At 42.5% G+C, this 19,102-nt stretch overlaps 1 protein-coding gene across 1 annotated transcript in view; it reads left to right on the top strand.

Annotated features, from left to right (window-relative positions):
• The window catches only part of DOCK1 (dedicator of cytokinesis 1), a 362,037-nt gene that overhangs the window by 41,981 nt on the left and 300,954 nt on the right, over nucleotides 1-19,102 (top strand). Inside the window, exons 2-4 of the mRNA XM_075843124.1 lie at nucleotides 13,183-13,266; nucleotides 17,019-17,059; nucleotides 18,265-18,320. Of these exons, the coding sequence (XP_075699239.1) occupies nucleotides 13,183-13,266; nucleotides 17,019-17,059; nucleotides 18,265-18,320 (181 nt within the window). The remainder of the gene's footprint in view (nucleotides 1-13,182; nucleotides 13,267-17,018; nucleotides 17,060-18,264; nucleotides 18,321-19,102) is intronic.

Consider the following 19,102-nt stretch of genomic DNA (forward strand, 5'->3'; position numbering starts at 1 on the left):
TGAGTTTTTAATATACTACTAGGCAATACATGTAAGGCCCTGTTTACATCACGTTTATGCTCTCCGGCGAATGTATACGCTTGAATATATAAAAAAAGGTATTCACGCCATTCTGTCCTCCAAAGAAAAAGTTTTCTCGACGTATACGTTTCTTTATTTTACATTATAGGCAAAAGGTAACGTATGCGGACGTGTGTATATATATAATAGATACACAAATAGATACATATATATGTAAAAAAATGTGGACTGAAACATTAGAATGGCATACTTTTGTCTATGTTTATAGCGTATTTATTAAACGTGTATGCTAAAGTGAACTCAAAACGTGATGTGAACTGTGCCTGATCAGTGGGATATTCAGACAAATCTCTATTGTATATGGCCAGCTTTAGACCGTTGTATATGTCACTACTTGTATCCTGGTTGTATTGTATCACTTTTTTGTGTCGCCCTCGTTTTTTTACTATCTCGTAATGTTTGATTGTTTCCTGTGAATCACTTGTAAGTTTAAGAAATGTTTCAGCATGAATCAAAGGGTGAAGGTTTGGCCGTGTAGATGAAGACTTTTTGTGTTTTATCTGTTGGGACACGTCCTACATTCTTTGTGAAGATCCAGAGCATTCTGCAATTACGTAAGTCACATACCTGACCATATGGCTCACCTGTGCAGAATAAGAAATAATGTAAGTCATCATCACGTGTACCCATGTCCATGTATGAAACCAATCATCAAATAACAAGCCCGTAAGGGGGTTCTGTGCTTTGAACTAACCCCTTTTTTTAATTTTTATTTTGTTAGGGTACCCAATGATAAGCTGATTGTGGGGTATTACAACTGCTGTGGCCCCCAGTGATCAACTGTGATTTTGGTGGGTACAGCGGGAGACACACTTTGTAGCTAATTTTTTTGATTCCTCATATGCCAGAATGCCTAATTATTCTCAGTTATGCAGGGTTTTAAACTTCAAGTATGAACATGGTACAGAATTTAGGCATTTAAATAGAAAACCCCTAAAATGAAAAAAAAAAAAAAAACAACCATAAGTACGTAGACCATTAAATAGCCAGCACATAAACTAGTAAAGCAGTAGTAGTAGAAAATAAACCGGTAAAGTAGTAGTAAATAACCAGCACTTAATCCGGTAAAGAAGTAGTTTTGCAACACACCATGAGTAAGGACAAATGACTCGTCCGAAACGCGTAGGCCTACTATCTGATGCATCTGCCCCTTTTGAGTATGGACTTTTTGATACATTTGGCATATTGCTTCCTTTTAAACTCAGCACTGGATCAATTTTATTTTTTTCTGCCTTGATCTTCATCGGGTGCCGCCACGAGGATCCGTGAGCTGTCCGGGCTCGGATATAGGATCGGTGAGCTGGAGGATTCCTCCCCCATTTACTTCTAAATAACTAGAACTTAAACCGGTAAAGTAGTAGTATATAATCCGCGCATATATCGGTAAATAACCCTTCATACTCTTGAATGTTGTAACGGCTGTGACCCGGTTTGTTGTATTGCTGTGGGGACTACATTTGCGATCTTGAAGCCCTTGGTGTCTTCTTTCAGAGAATCCGAAGAATTTTCTGCGCAGTGTTTGAATTTATTACAGAACACTTTATGCCGGTCATTAACACACTCTTTTCAGGACTGAACATTGATGGCCTATCCTTTGTATTGAATTGTGCAAATGGACCTTAAATGGATGGCACACCTTTGGTTTCCAACCTAAATTCCAATATCCCGTTCTGATGAATTTCTTCTTTGTATAAGTGTCAGAGCTGTTTTTTTCTGCTACTCCAAATCCCCTATATAGACTTAGACCCACATTTATCAAAAGTGGTGTCATTTTGGCAAAAGCTAAGCTAATTTACCAACATATTGTAGCAGATTTATAACTTCTTGTGCCCTATTTATTACTTTTGTCACAACATACATCACTGCAATTAACTTTTATAGCGGCTAAAATTATGGCTTCAGGCAGCTTGCATTTTATCATTTAAAGCAACCTTCCAGGCTCCCCCTTAGTCTACATGCACAAGACCGTTTGCATTTTGCGGCCCGCAAACAATGTATCCACTGTCCGTTTTTGCGGTCCGTATGTCTTCAGTGTATCCTCGTCCGTTCCTTATGTCCACAAACCCAGTCCGGATTGCATCTATATGTTATCCTTATTCACAGATCCGCAAAAGAAAACAGAAGGCAGTAAATGTCAAGAGTTGTCCCAAACACCCTGATCGCCGTCGCATAGTGACTCCTGCTAAACATGGACGGCATACGGACAGAACACGGGTGGTATTCACGTCACCATAGACTTAAATGGGCGAGACTGAGCTGCAAGAAATAGGACCTGCTCTGAGTTTTGCAGCTCAGTCCCACGTCCCCCACACTGATCCGTAAAAGACACAATAGTGTGCAGGAGGACAAAGAAATTAATGGGCCAGTGTGCTATCCATTAAAAAAAAACAAAAAATGGATGACACTGATGAAAACAACGGTCGTGTGCATGTAGCCTTACTAGGACTCATTTACCTCATTACATGTGTGACAATTACTTGATCATCTTTTTCTCCCAGGTTACTAGTAGTCTGTACTTCATTCTGCTATTGCTCTAACAGAAATCCGTTCTCTGACTTCGGTGCTGGGCCTCTTTTTATAAGCCACAGCCAATCTGAACAGAAAGAGCTGCAGTGTGAGGGGAAAAAGCAGCAGCCTGAACCAATGATGAGACGGGGTGTGTCCCAGACCACCGCAGACTCTTTGTAGACACCGTAGCTGAGCTGTAGTCGCAGATCACCGCTCTGCTCTTATGGAGCTGAGCTAAAAAGCTTCCAAGCAGCAAGAGCTGATGAGAATAAATATCTGATAAGGATCACCTCTAGGTACTGGCTTGCATATTATTTTTATGGATCCACTTTGATCACAACTGAGCTTAGAAGATCGCTGAGGAGCACACAGGAGCTGCTGCAGACCGAGCCATCATAGTGACATGTCAGAAGTTTTGATCGATGGAGGTCGGAGCACAGAGACCCCCACCGATCGCTAATACAAAGCAGCATAAGCGTTGGGGAGCTCTGAGCAGCTTGGTTTTAGACTTCTATGGGGAGTCCGTGCTGGAATTATGGACAAGAATAGGACGTGTTCTATAATTTGCGTATCATTTCTACGGCGCGGACACACATCACTAAACATATACAGAAAGGTGTCTGTTGTCCATAGAAATGAATGGGTTCACAATTTCATCCGTAATTACAGATGAAAACTGCGGTTGTGTGCATGGGGCCTAACAGTAGTTATTGCCAGGGGAAGCATCGTCTAAGAAATGTAGCATTACATGGCAGCCATTCAAATATATGGTCATCCATGTAATGCATGAACCCAACGGGTCCACCAGAGCGGGAGCTTCTCTTACAAAGCGGCTCCCACTCTGGCACGTAGAGGGGAGTCCCAAGTGGGTAACACCCCTCTGAAGTTAAGGGTGAACTCACACGTGCAGATTGTTTTAGTGCAGTTTTTGAAACCAAAATCCGGTGTGGATTGTAAAGGGAGGGAAAGTATAAAGGACGGACACTTCTCTTATTTGAATCCACTCCTGGTTTTAGCTATAAAAACTGCATCAAATGGACTGGGGTTGTCTTGCTGAAACAACCCCTTTAATTAAAAATCATATCCTGGTAAAATATAGTTTGTCCTCGTCGTGCTTTTTAAACACTTAAGTCGGTTTTTTTTTTGGTCTCACTTTTTTTTTATTAGTCTTTTTGTCTCTGTGGAATTTTATGTTCTTTTCATTATTGACTTTGTTCAACACTGGAGTTGAGGAGTTCATTCTGTGCTTCCTATTTCTACACATGTGGGCGCAGGTGTTCTAGTAACTTTCTGTAAAACACGTGACCAGTTTCTGCTCCTTGTATTTCTATATTCTAAATTCTATTTTTTTCTTCTTGTACACTATTTTTAAATAATAAAATATTTTTTAATGAAAACGGGCACATATATATAATTTTTTTAGGGTGGATGTCTGTACTTCATAAAAGGATAACTAAAGTTTAAAAAAAAACGCTGGGTCACTTAGTTTCTGATTGGCTTTGCTCGGAGCGGTGTACAGGCTCCATAGAAAGGTTTTAGGTCCATACACTGCTCGCTTGGCTTTCCGAGGACAGTTGATAAGAAACAAAGCGGTATAGAGCTCACCTGAGCACTTTGCTTTAGCGATCAGTGAGGATCTCCGTTCTCGGACCCCCACCGATCAATACTTCTGAAATGTCACTGGCATGTCAAAAGTTTCTTAAAAATGTGGAAACCCCTTAATGACCGGGCCTGAAAAGACCTTAATGACAAGCTAAATTTTTATGTTTTTGCCTCTCTCCCATTTAGCAGCAATAACTTTTTTTATTTTTTCATTGCGTGAAGATAGGAAATAGCGATTCTCGGCACTCTTTTTCTTTATTTTTTATTCCATTCACGTTTCACGCTGAATAGCCTGTTAAATTATTTTGTCTGGTTATTACAGTCGTGTAGATGTCTAATATGTGTAGGTTTTTTGTTTTTATGTAATGTGGGGGCAATAAAATATATTTTATGCAAAATAACGACTTTTTTGGGGACTCTTTTTTTTATTTTTATTAATCCCATTAAGGGATAACTTTATCTTTTACTTGTAATGTATTAGCATACTCCTGTATGCTAATATATTACACTGTGTCACTATGACACAGGCTGCTGTTAGGGCAGCACATAGTGTTCCCGAACCGCAGGTAAACTGAACAGACAGCCCTTGGGTCCTTTGTAGGTTCCCAGGGCTGACTGCAGAGGGATTCCCCTGTGTTTGATCGCATCACCGGAATCCCGGTGATGTGATCAAAGTGGGGAATTCTTGGATCAAGCCGCGATCACGGACCGCGGCGATCGAAGGGTTAGGGCATGACCACACGTGGCGGATTTCCTCCGCAACTGTCCGCATCAATGCCGCACAGAATCTGCGTTGCAGATTCTGCTGCGGATCTGCACAAAATGTGCAGAAAATTGATGCGGACTAGCTGCTGCGGACTGCGGGAAAAGTGCTTCCCTTCTCCCTATCAGTGCAGGATAGAGAGAAGGGACAGCACTTTCCCTAGGGAAAGTAAAAGAATTTCATACTTACCGGCCGTTGTCTTGGTGACGCGTCCCTCTTTCGGCATCCAGCCCGACCTCCCTGGATGACGCACCAGTCCATGTGACCGCTGCAGCCTGTGCTTGGCCTGTGATTGGCTGCAGCCGTCACTTAGACTGAAACGTCATCCTGGGAGGCCGGACTGGAGACAGACGCAGGGAGTTCTCGGTAAGTATGAACTTATATGTTTTTTACAGATACATGTATATTGAGATCGGTAGTCACTGTCCCGGGTGCAGAAACAGTTACTGCCGATCGCTTAACTCTTTCAGCACCCTGGACAGTGACTATTTACAGACGTCTCCTAGCAACGCTCCCGTCATTACGGGAGCCCCATTGACTTCCTCAGTCTGGCTGTAGACCTAGAAATACATAGGTCCAGCCAGAATGAAGAAATGTCATGGTAGTAAAAACAATACGCTCCGCAGCACACATAAGATCTGCGGACTTCATTGCGGAATTTTGACTCTCCATTGAAGTCAATGGAGAAATTCCGCCATGAGTCCGCCACTGCTCCGCAACAGACAGAGCATGCTGCGGACACCAAATTCCGCTCCGCAGCCTATGCTCCGCAGCGGAATTTTACGCCTCGTCTAAACGAACACTGCTAAATTAAAGTGTAAGTCAATGGACAAACGGCACCGCTGCGGATTAACGCTGCGGAGTGTCCGCAGCGGAATTTAAGTGAAATTCCGCCACGTGTGAACCCGCCCTTACACAGCTGGGATCCGAATATTTTCCAACCCCAGCTGTGTTCAGGAGGCTCCTCTGAGATCAGGAGCTGTTAGTTACAGCTCCTTCTTAGAGGATGAGCGCTCATCAGCCTCCACTATAGCAAAAGACGTCGTCGTAGACTGGGCACTTTCACCGCCTGACGTCAAAAGATGGTGGGTGGGCGGTCGGAAAGGAGTTAAAAGGGTTATCCAGTCCCAAAAAAATTTGATTGCCATCAATATGTGATTGGTCGGGGTCCGACTACTGGCACCCCTGACTATCAGCTGTGTTGAAGGGGCCACAGCGCTAGTACGAACACTTTTTTCCTCTTCCCCCTAATAAACAAACAGATACATTTTCCCCTGAAGTGCCCCCCATTCCAGCACTGAGACACCATTCGCTGCCGTGCCGCTCCCTTCACAGAAGCTCCTACAGCGTTCATGTGCCATTCATGGCAGCATCACCAATGTGGTCTGCTGTGGCACGTGACTGATGATTGGCACGTGACTGTTGCAAGAGCTTCTGGGGCCAGCGCCGTGGAGAAGCCTGTTACGTAAAAGAAAATCCCAATATCTCTGTGAATAAAAAAAATAAAAATAACCATTACCAAAGTTTTGCTGCTGATTTACACAGGGCAATTTATTGTTACAAATACTCCAAATCCGAAACCCTTTAAACCTGGTTATATTTTCTAGTAATACCCTGATTTATGAAGTCAAGTCACATTCATGTGCACGGCTTTCCATAAGTTTTTTTTGTTTTTGTTTTTTTTTTATACATTTATTATGTATGCAAGCACGACATGACATACATTAACCTGACACCTCCCTCCTTCCCTTTTAGTTAACTGATCAACTTTCAAGTTGATCCTCATACACGTGAGACCAGGGATTACTGGCAGTGTTTTCAACACGAGTGAATATTTATTAGCAAGTAGTGGATTATCTCAATTTGTCTCCTTTAATCCAAGGCTTTCTCAGCCTGTTTTTGTGTATCCCACCCACTGTGTTCTGCGGGCGCGCCGTCTACTCACCGAAATGCAAGTGTTTGATCCTTTCCTTTGTTACTGTTATTTCTTCTAGGCGAGGATCACACAAACCGTTTTGATGCAGTTTTAGGTTTCGAAAACACAGGAGTAGATACAAAAAAAGATGCATCAATCTTTTCTTTATACCTTTCATTCCGTATGGATCCACTTCTAGTTTTGGCTTCAAAAACTGAGCCAACAACTGCCACAAACAAATCAAAACGGTGTGTGTGAATCTGGCCATAATGTGTTGACCAAAATTTATTTTTTTGCATATTTTTTTTCCATTTTTTTTCTTCTAGTTATTATTCAATGCCATCAAGCGGGCCTACTGCATAATTACATAATTAGTCATTAACGATCTGACATCTCATGATAATCTCTAAATTTATGATCCATTGTCAACATTACGGTTGCAGCATATAATACATACAACATGTACGGATTACCAAAGGAAGAAGGAACATGTAGTAGAATTTGAGGGAGCGTTATTTGCCCCACTTTATTGGAGCTTTCCATGCTAATAAGTGTTAATGAAGAAAAGTCAGAATGCTTATTTGATTTGGGGGGACGGACCTGTGACCAGGGGTGTATATAACAGAGGCAGACCATGCGGCTGCTATGGGGCCATTGGAGGGAGAGGGGGCCCTGCTCTTGTTTGTCCTGTCCCCTTTCCGACGACTTAGCAAAAACCTATGCTGGACTCCCCACTTCAAAGGAACAGCATTGTTAGCAAGCAGAAGAGTGGGGAATTGACCCAAGGGTCATAAATATGTCCATGGAAAACCCCCTCTGTCCTGTGTGACAAAACCCAGCACCATAATATGTGGTCCATTTTTTTATGCTGTCAATTTGAGTTGTTTTGAGGAGTTTTTTTATTTATTTACTTTTATATAAAACATTCGATTTTTATTGAAGATTTTAAGGATAATACACAATGGACCCTAGTCCAAAGAAAAAAAACAAACAAAAAAATACAAAATAAGACAATAACAGAAACTAAACACTGTCAATGCTGTAAGTTACATGAGGCAAATAAACATGTAATTACTAGGCAGGACCACCACATCTGTAAAGGGGATCCTAAATGTCCGCAACCACTCCAGCATAGATTAGAAAGCAGCGATATTAAGAAAAATAAGTTCATACGTACACCGGCCGTTGTCTTGGTGATGCGTCCCTCTTCTGATATCCAGTCCGACCTCCCTGGATGACGCGGCAGTCCATGTGACCACTGCCTCCTGTGATTGGCTGCAGTGGTCACATGGTCTGAAACGTCATCTCAGGAGGCTGCACTTGAGGAAGAAGCAGGCAAGCAGGGAGTTAGGGGTAAGTAGTAACTTTGTTTTTGTTGCAGGGTTTTTTTTTTTAATGACCCATTAATCTATATTGTGAGCGCCGTGCATGATATTCACTGTCCAGGGTGCTGAAAGTTAGAGGCTCTGTCACCACATTATAAGTGGCCTATCTTGTACATAATGTGATCGGCGCTGTAATGCAGATTACAGCAGTGTTTTTTTATTTCGAAAAAGGATCATTTTTGACGGAGTTATGACCTATTTTAGATTTATGCTAATGAGTTTCTTAATGGACAACTGGGCATGTTTTACTTTTTGACCAAGTGGGCGTTGTAGAGAAAAGTGTAACTTTAGCTGAAATTTTTCACATTTTCGAGAAAATGTCAAAAGGCTATTTTTCCAGGGACGAGTACAGCTCAAGTTTTGGTGTAATGGTTTTCGGGTGCCATGTTGCATGCATTTGCAAAGCTCATGCGGGACCAAAGCAGTGGAACCCCCCCCCCCAAAAAAAGTGACCTCATTTGGGATACTACACCCCTAAAGGTATTTATCAAGGGGTATAGTGAGCATTTTGACCCCACAAGTTTTTAGCTGAATTGAATGGAATTAGGCCATGAAATTGAAAAGCTAAATTTTTTTTTCTGATAAAACGTCGACTTTTTACAAGGAATAAAGGAGAAAAGGCAACCCAACATATAAAAAGCAATTTCTCCCGATTACGGCAGTACCCTATGTGTGGTCATAAACTGATGTTTGGACAAACGGCAGGGCTCAAAATGGAAGGAGCACCAAGTGCCTGCGGGGCCAAAACAGTAGGAACCTCCCAAAAGTGACCCATTTGGGAAACTACACCCCTTACGGAATCTATGTATGTGGTATAGTGAGCATTTAGACCCCACTGGTCTTTTGCAGAATTTATTGGAATTAGGCCGTAAAAATGAATATCAATTTTTTTTTTTACACTAAAAAGTTTAATTTTTTAATTTTCACAAGAGACAAAGGAGAAAAATCACCCCAATATTTGCAAAGCAATTTCTCCTGAGCACGTGAATATCCCACATGTGGTCATAAACTGCTGTTTGGACATACAGCAAGGCTCAGAATGGCAGGAGCGCTATTTGGCATGCAGATTTTGCTGGATTGGTTTTTGGGCGCCATGTCGCATTTGCAATACCCGAAGGTACCAGTGTACAGTGGAAGCCCCCAAGAAGTGACCCCATTTTAGAAACTACACCCCTCAAGGCATTTATCATTTACCTGGACATATGACAGGGCTCAGAAGTGAAAAGAACCATGCGTATTTGAGGTCTATTTTGGTAATTTTCACAGCGTTGGCCCAAAATTACAGGTCCCTGAAGTCAAATAGCAAAACAAACCCCCAAGTAGTGACCCCTATTTTGCAAACTACACCCCTTAAGGCATTTTAAGGGGTGTAGGGAGCATTTTAAGCGCACAGGTGGTTTTTCGTTGGTAATTAATGCGCAGCGGATGGTGCAAAGTGAAAATTGCAATTTCCCACTGATATGTCATTTTAGTGCACAATGTGTTGTGCCCAGTTTGTGCCACCAAAGACATACACCTCATAAGCTGCTAAGCTGGTTTACCCGGGTATGGCGATGCCCTATACGTGGACATAAACTGCTTTTTGGGCACGCTGCAGGACTGAGAAGGGAAGGAGAGCCATTTGGCTCTTGGAGCGCAGATTTAGCTTGGTAGTTATTCTGTTTTGGGGTTTTACTGGTATTTCAGTTTATAATGTGGGGGCATATGTAAGCTGTGTGGAGTACATCAGCGTATATGTAAGCTGTGTGGAGTACATCAGGGTATATGTAAGCTGTGCGGAGTACATCAGGGTATATGTAAGCTGTGCGGAGTACATCAGGGTATATGTAAGCTGTGCGGAGTACATCAGGGTATATGTAAGCTGTGCGGAGTACATCAGGGTATATGTAAGCTGTGTGGAGTACATCAGGGTATATGTAATCTGTGTGGAGTACATCAGGGTATATGTAATCTGTGTGGAGTACATCAGGGTATATGTAATCTGTGTGGAGTACATCAGGGTATATGTAATCTGTGTGGAGTACATCAGGGTATATGTAATCTGTGTGGAGTACATCAGGGTATATGTAATCTGTGTGGAGTACATCAGGGTATATGTAAGCTGGGCGGAGTACATCAGGGTATATGTAAGCTGGGCGGAGTACATCAGGGTATATGTAAGCTGGGCGGAGTAGATCAGGGTATATGTAATTTGTGCGGAGAACATCAGGGTATATGTAATCTGTGCGGAGAACATCCGGGTATATGTAAACTGTGCGGAGTACATCAGGGTATATGTAAGCTGTGCGGAGTACATCCGGGTATATGTAATCTGTGCGGGGTACATCAGGGTATATGTAATCTGTGCGGAGTACATCAGGGTATATGTAAACTGTGCGGAGTACATCAGGGTATATGCAAGCTGTGCGGAGTACATCAGGGTATATGTAAGCTGTGTGGAGTACATCAGGGTATATGCAAGCTGTGCGGAGTACATCAGGGTATATGCAATCTGTTCGGAGTACATCAGGGTATATGTAATATGTGAGGAGTACATCAGGGTATATGTAAGCTGTGCGGAGTACATCAGGGTATATGCAAGCTGTGCGGAGTACATCAGGGTATATGTAAGCTGGGCGGACTACATCAGGGTATATGCAAGCTGTGCGGAGTACATCAGGGTATATGTAAGCTGTGTGGAGTACATCAGGGTATATGCAAGCTGTGCGGAGTACATCAGGGTATATGCAAGCTGTGCGGAGTACATCAGGGTATATGTAAGCTGTGCGGAGTACATCAGGGTATATGCAAGCTGTGCGGAGTACATCAGGGTATATGTGGCCAGTGTCGCACTGATAAACGGTGCCCAATCTTATCCACTTTTGGACACTGTACATTTTGTGTCGCTATATTCTGAGAGCCAGAACTTTTTTTATTTATCAGTCAAAAAGCTGTGCAAGGGCTTGTTTATTGCAGTACGGTTTATAGTTTTTATTGGTACTATTTTGGGACACGTGACTTTTTGATCACTTTTTATTCCAATGTTTTGGGAGGGGTGCTAATAAAAAAAATAGCTATTTATGATGTTTTTTTGTTTTTTTGCGGCGTTCACCGTGCGGGAAAAGTAACATTATGGTTTTATAGATTGGGTCGCTACGGACGCGGCGATACACTTTTTTTAATGTCTTCATTTTTTCCTATAATAAAAGACTTCTTATAGGAAAAAAAGGCAGTGTTTATTTTTATTAACTTGAAACTTTTTTTGTTTGTCCCACTAGGGGACTTGACGGTCTGCACTTCTTATCTTTACTCTAAGGGTATGTTCACACGGCAGCGTCCGTTACAGCTGAAATTACGGTGCTGTTTTCAGGAGAAAACCGCACCGTAATGGCATGTGCAGGCGTCTTTCGCTGCGTCCATTACGGACGTAATTGGAGCTGTTTTTCCATGGAGTCAATGGAAAACGGCTCCATTTACGTCTGAAGAAGTGACAGGCACTTCTTTGACGCGGGCATCCTTTTTACGCGCCATTTCAAATGAATGGGCAGATGTTTGCCAACGCTTTTGAGCCGCATTTTCGGACGTAATTCGGGGCTAAAACGCCCGAATTACGTCCGTAAATAGGGTGTGTGAACCCAGCCTAAGGCTTCATGCACACGACCGTAGCCATGTGCGCGGCTGTGATTTTCGGGTCAGCCGGGGGAGGAGTGTCAGCCGCGAGCCGCCCGAAAATTGCGGGCTGTGCACATGGCCACGTCCATTATTTCTTATGAGCCTAGACCGCAGAACACGGCCGTAATAAGGCTTGCCCGTTCTTTCTGCGGTCCGGGCTCCTGGGCCATGCACGGACCGTGGAAACCATGGTCGTGTGCATGGCCCCATAGGAATGAATGGGGCCGCAATTCTCCCGTGGATTTTCTGGGGAATTGCGGCCGCAAAAGCATGTTTATGTGCATGGGGCCTTATACATTGCACTACCCACATAGTCATTCACTGACAGCAAGCCTATTGGGTCCCACCACTGGGCGGGGCCTAATAGGCTATCGTACGTGGGAGACCAGAGGCCATTGTTAGGCCTCTGGTTGTCATAGCAACGATAGGCATTCTCATGATCACATCGTGTCTATGCGGATCGCTGCAAACCACTAAGATGCCGTGATTGATTTTGATCGCGGCATCTACGTGGGGTTAATGGCAGGGATCGGAGCCAGCTCCGTTACAGCACGGTGTCAGCTGTAACATACAGCTGACACCGGCGGCTGATGGCACAGCCTCCGCATCCTTTAAAAAAAAAAAAGTGATCTGTGTAAAATATATTAGCAGCAATTTTCTGCAGCTAAACATCTAGGGTGTATTTACTTAAGTTGATTTTTATAAATGTGGCAAAACCACAGTGGTCTCTACAGAAATGTCGCCGTTTTAGTTTAATTAGTGAAATGTAGAACAAAAAAATGTCAAGATTATATGTCCTAATCCTTTTATATCCAGTACATCATCCTGATCTCCTGTTTTGAGCTACATTTGCGTTAAAGTGGTTCATGTCCTAACAAGAAAGGTCACATAACTTGCCTGTAGGAAGAAAAAGTGCGTCTCTCACCGGATCTGTAACCTGCGCTGCGGGACAGGGGATCATGTAAACAATAGCAACACAATGATGGACGAGGCGGTCATAGCGTCCCCTGCATGTGCAGCCATCTACAAGCGGCACAATTAATAACTTAGATATATGCCCTTCTATGCGCAGACAAGGGACGTCGCATCCGTTTCTGCCACGTTTTTAAAATGGAAAATCACAGCGAAAACACTGCAACGTGTCAAATAGCTATTGAGCTGATAGAGAGGTGGCCCCTTCTATGAGCTAAATGTATCCTAATTCTGCGGATGACATGACTGTCTGACTGTAACTTGTAAGAGTAACTTTTTTGTTTTTTTATTATTTGTCTCGGTAGCCCTTTACAACTTTAGTTCCAGAGGATCGGACGAGTTGACTCTACAGATCGGTGACACTGTGCACTTACTCGAGACTCATGAAGGTGAGATCATCATTTGGATTTGAATAAGTTTTGAATATTTTGATCATTCCCTGTTTTTTGTCAATAGTTTATTAATACTGATAAGGCTCTGTTCACATCTGCATTGCAGGCACCGTTAGAAGCCTCTGTCACAGATCCAGCAGAGATTACCGGAAACAATATTGTATCCGGTAAAACCGCGGACATCCCAATGGGAAACTGATGGAACCCATTAAAGTTTATGGGTTTCGTCGGCCGCTGGTTGTGTCCGTGGTGCAATGGAACTGTCCTGGTTTTTTTTTTCTTGTTCTGCTCCTCTGATGGAGGAGAACGGAAAGCCCGACGTAGGTGTGAACATGACGTATGTCACTCTTCTTATATAAAGATGCTACTAAGATGACCATCCACAATTGGATCCGGAAACCCCCTAAGGCTATGTTCACACAGAGTATTTTGCAGGCGGAATTTCTGCCTCAAAATTCAGTTTGGAAGATTCCCTACACGCCGATTTTCACTGCGTTTTTCGCCCGCGGGCATTGGTCGCCGCGGCATAAAACGCTGCGAAATACGCTTTCTCTGCCTCCCATTGAAGTCAATGGAAGGTCAGAGGCGTAAACGCCCGAAGATGGGGTATGCTGCTTCTTTTTCCCACTAGGCGATTTTACCGCTCGCGGGAAAAAGACGCCTCCGCCTCCCATTGAATTCAATGGGAGGCATTTTTGGGCTGTTTTTGACAAGTTTTTTGGCGCGGTTTCCGCAACGTACACGGACAGATTTACGTGGGTAAATCTGCTACGCTTGTGTGAATGTAGCCTAAAGCGGTCGTCTGAGACTAGACTAATAGGCCTGCTTTTTTTTCCTTATTGAAATGAGCTGCAATACCAGGCACAGAACATGGACAAAAATTTTTACATTTCTGGGAAACATATTCTCCTTTGTGGTCATATGGGGCACAATAGCTATGTGCATGTGATCATCGAGGAAGAGGGTGATCACGCCATAGATATAGATGCCTTCACAAAAAAAGAAAAATCTAAAAAGTTTACTAAAGCGAGAGAAGTTTTTTTTTTTTTTGTTTTTTTTAAATATATAATTTTTAGTAAAAGGCGTTGTCTCATAATGACAACCCCTGTACTTCTGCTTTAGTAGAGCAAATGGAGATCATAGCGAGGAATTTCAAGCATGTGACACCCCTCTATCTTCCAGAACGCTTGTTCATGCATTATATGGACGGCGATTCATTAGAATGGTGAATATAGACGTGGTTTCCCCCAGTAATAGCAGCTGGTCTTCATGAGACCACCCCATCATTTAGCCCCCCAACGTATTCTCTTTGAGTATATGAAACAACCATTCCATGTAATGCTGTGTTCACATCCGCTTTGTCTTTCCGTTGAGTGGTTCCCTGCGCTGTTGATTCCATCAAAACAGCAGAACCCTGTCACATAGGTGACAAATGGAAACCATTAGCAAAGTTTCCGTCACCATTGAGATAAATAGTGATGCAAAAGGAAGCTTAGGTTTCAGTTTGCCTTTCCGTTAAGGTGTTCGACGGAACCCCTCAACGGAAAGAAACGCTGATGTGAACAGGCCCTAAGACCATTAGAAGGCTATTTTGGCTTTTTGTCTAATAATTGCCTATCTTCTTCCTGAGTCCTATTCTTTAGGCTATGTTCACACGGAGTATTTTGCAGGAGGAATATCTGCTTCAAAATTCTGTTTGGAAGTTTGAGGCAGATTTTCCTCTCCCTGCACGCCGATTTTCACGGCGATTTTCGCGCCGTTTTTCGCCCGCGGCCATTGAGCGCCGCGGGCATAAAACAGCGAAATACGCTTTCTCTGCCTCCCATTGAACTCAATGGGAGGTCAGAGGCGTAAACGCCCGAAGATAGGGCATGTCGCATGTCGCTTCTTTTTCCCACGAGGCAGTTTTACTGCTCGCGGGAAAAAGACGCCGACGCCTCCCATTGAAATCAATTGGAGGCATTTTAGGGCCGTTTTTGACGAGTTTTGCGCCGCTGTTTCCGCGTCAAAAAACTCGGCAAAATACTCTGTGTGAACATAGCCTTAAGGGGTTTTCTGATGAAGGATATCCCGTTTAAGATTAAAGACATCCTATTGATCTGAATTGAAATCTGAATGTCAAATCCTTAAAAAAAATTCTGGACCGACCTATAAGGCAAAGGAATGAAGCATTACTGGGTTTATGTGCCTATGATCTGGATAGTTGGAAATCCTGCTGTTCTCATATTGAGGTTTTGTCTGTATTGCTGTACAATACTGGGGACGTTCTGTTTATCTCGGATTAATCATAGATATCTTTATAGATGTCATTTGCTATTCAGGTTTACATAGATCACATAGAGTGAAGGTTTTCCAGTAATATCCAGTACATCACGGTTGATGGTGACAGCTGACAGTGAAGATTTGTGAATTATTTTTTCTCTGACAAGTATTTAATGCCTCAAGCCTTTTACGTGTATGTATGTTTGTATATGGAATACCTCCATTGACTCTGTCGAAGCCTATTCGCTCAAAACAATATAAAGTATAATTTTTTTTTTAACATTCTGATGTTTATTGCTGGGTTATCAGAAAATAATTATAAAACAATCGGGAGGATGAGGTATAAAGGGCAGAAATTAAATACAGGTAGACCTGGACTAGCAGGTGAAATAAGCAAAACGTTTATGAAATCAAGACCGGCTTAAAGGAACACTAAACCTAAAAAAAATTATAAAAGTGAACAGGAAATATATTTGCTCCCACTGTATCAGTCTGTAGGATTTTCTGCATGTTCCTGAAATAAACAGTCTTGTATAAATCGCGCAGAGAACACAGGAGTTAATTTTCTGCTGATCTGTGCTATTTTTGGATGGTGAACAGCCTAGGTGGTGGCTTACTCAAGGGGGCAGGGCTTAACGTGTTTTTTTTTTTTTCCCGTCCTACTGCAGCCAGTTGTCTTAAAGCCAGACACACAAATGTGAGGAGAAGCAGCAGGGAAATTGCTGATCTCCTGGGACACACTGAGAAGATTTCTTTTTTAGTAGTCTTTGCAATCTAAGACACAATAGTATTCAAGTAGAGGAGGAGCTGAAGAGAGGAATTATGCAAACAAATTAATTTTTCTGTGCATTTCGTGTGTTTAGTATTACTTTCTATAAGCGTAACAAAGGTGGTAAAAAGTTTCACGGACATCGGAGGACATGTGAAGACATGGGGAACAACAGTTGATTTAAAACCATCCAATCCTATTGATTCCCTCAAGTTAAGCAACACTAGAGATGTGGGGGTGCCTTGTATCACTCTTACCAAATAGATGACATGCCCACTCACCAGACCTCACTGTTACCACTCAGTAGTCTTCATTTATAATCTCCTACCATTTTGTGTCTACAGCTCCTATGCGCATCTGTGCTTCTCCATAGTTACAGACTACAAAACAACTCCGTGTAGTCTGATCCTGCAGTCATACTTTCCTTAATCTTACCGTTGTTGCTTGATAACATACATTTGGAAGGTTCGCAAGAAGTAGTGGTAAGATGGAGCCGTATGACGACAGGATCAGACTACATGGGCGTTGTTTTTAATCTGTTACCATGGAGAGACTTCCCTGCATAGGTGCTGTAGACACACAACTGTTGGAAAATTTATTAATCAAAACTATTTGCAACGTTTCATTGGAGCAATGGAAGAAAAGTTAGTTGCAAAGGTGTACATAGCCTTCAAGGTCTGCCCTCCTGTATCTGATTTTTACTATTCTTTCTCTGCAGGGTGGTTCAGAGGTTACATTTTGAGGAAGAAATCTAAGAAGGTATGTCGCCACTTTACTTACAGATGTGAATTGTGAAATCTGTTACTAGTTCTTTCCATTGTCATTTGGGTGATTATCCAGGCTCTCTAATGCCAATTCCTTTTCATTCCATATAGTTTTCCATTCATTACAATCAGACCAGCCACCTCTCTATTCTCACTTTTTATTATTACTATATTATTATAGTTTTTGATTTCAGTATTGTAATGTTCTTGTCTGATGTGCTTAATGCGTTCAATATTCTTGTCATTAGGCAGGGCAGGGGCTCCTCATTTCAGCACTGGCTATCAATACAAGAAAGTTCAGACTGCTCTATTCTATACACTTCAACAAATGCAAAAATACTGAGATTCTAGCTGACGAAACTGGTTAACATTTGTTGAGGATGTCCAGTTTATATTCCCATCTTATACTGTGATGGGATATCGCTAGGATAGGCCATAACTATATGACCGAGGGTGATCCAAACTCTTTGATCCCCACCTATTCTGAGAATAAAGGGGCCCCTGTGCTGATGTAGCGCTGCGGCTCCTTCAAAGTTTTCCCTGCAGAGCAGCGCTCCCATACACCCAAATGCTCATGGCCCCATTTGCCTTCAAGTTCCCTGCACAATGAGTGGCTGAGGCGCCAGAGAAAAACGGTAAAGGTGATGCAGCGCTGCAGCTCCTTCATTTTATTAGGATCGGTAGGTGTCCCAGAGGTCGGACTAATCTTCAAGTGATTGCATATCCTAACAATATGTCATTGCTTTATAAGATGGGGATACCCCATTAATGCTTGTGTAATGAATACTCCTTCAACTTTCTCATGTATTTAGTGATTTAGTTCTCCACAAGTTCCAATAGCTCTGCTTGCGGTTAGTGAATAGAAACATTATTCATTGTCTGAAAACCTATCCGGATAATGTCCCACTATCACAGCTGCTCAACTGGTTAGAAGAAAAGTATGTGATACTGTAGCAGGCTGTGCACCTTTGTCAGTTTGACCTGGCTATGATTCTATTCACTGACTGCAAGTAGATGTCTTCCAAATGGTGAGCAAGGAGTTCCCAAAGTATACAATGATTTGTATAGGTAAGACCCCTTTAAGTTCTGGTCATTTAGAACCATCGAAAAAAAGGGTTCCATTGTGAAACTTCATGATGTTAACAATCTTCTTTATTGGATACACATTTTTAAATAACTTTTTGTTTGTTTTCTCACCAGGGCATATTTCCTGCCAGCTATGTTCATCTTAAGGAAGCCACAGTCGAAGGAAAGGGGTAATTAAGCTTTCGTTTATGTGGTGGGGGTAGCACTTGGCCTTTTATACAAGCCCTGAGATGTGTGTAGCTTCAGATATCTTACGGTGGCAGGGATTCGGGTCTTCCTGTCAGTCGAGGAACGCTACAGTCCAGCCTCTTGACAGCCCGGATTGGATGATAGCAGGGAGCAATAGATTGCATCCAGCTGCACAGTAAATGGAGACAGGATATAATTTAGGTTTAATGTCATGTCACATGGTTAAATGAAATTGATTATTGATGTAAATTCATCACATATATTTATATTTTTTTATTCTGTTTTCTGTACATGATTATGGGGCATCCATTTTGCCTGAGCTGCTGTTAACAGCATTTAGATAAATGCTATACATCAGCCAAGTGGACCAAAGGAACCTGTGAATAGGAGGGGATCCATTGACTTCTATGGGAGAGTTTTCTAGGCATGCTCTGTGACCTTTGCAGAGGTCACTGTGCAGGGAGGGGGAGTAGGGGAGCTGCGTCCATCACCTATTGTGAATGGGGGATCCTGTGTTATCTGTATAGGGGTGCTATCTGTCATTGTAATCCTGCCTGTGATGATAATGAGATGACTGCTGTGAAGTGATCTCTACAGAACAGGAAGGGTCAGTCTATTATGAGGCTCCGTGGCCAGAGTGAAAACTGCAAGGCTTCAGGATTTATTTTAATATCTATATTACACACACATAATGACATGGACAATTAGAAAAACCTCACCAAACATTCTTAAAAAGTATGTTTTAACATGAACACTTGATTTT

Source organism: Rhinoderma darwinii, chromosome 11, assembly GCF_050947455.1.
Source record: "Rhinoderma darwinii isolate aRhiDar2 chromosome 11, aRhiDar2.hap1, whole genome shotgun sequence".
NCBI classification, from domain to species: domain Eukaryota; kingdom Metazoa; phylum Chordata; class Amphibia; order Anura; family Rhinodermatidae; genus Rhinoderma; species Rhinoderma darwinii.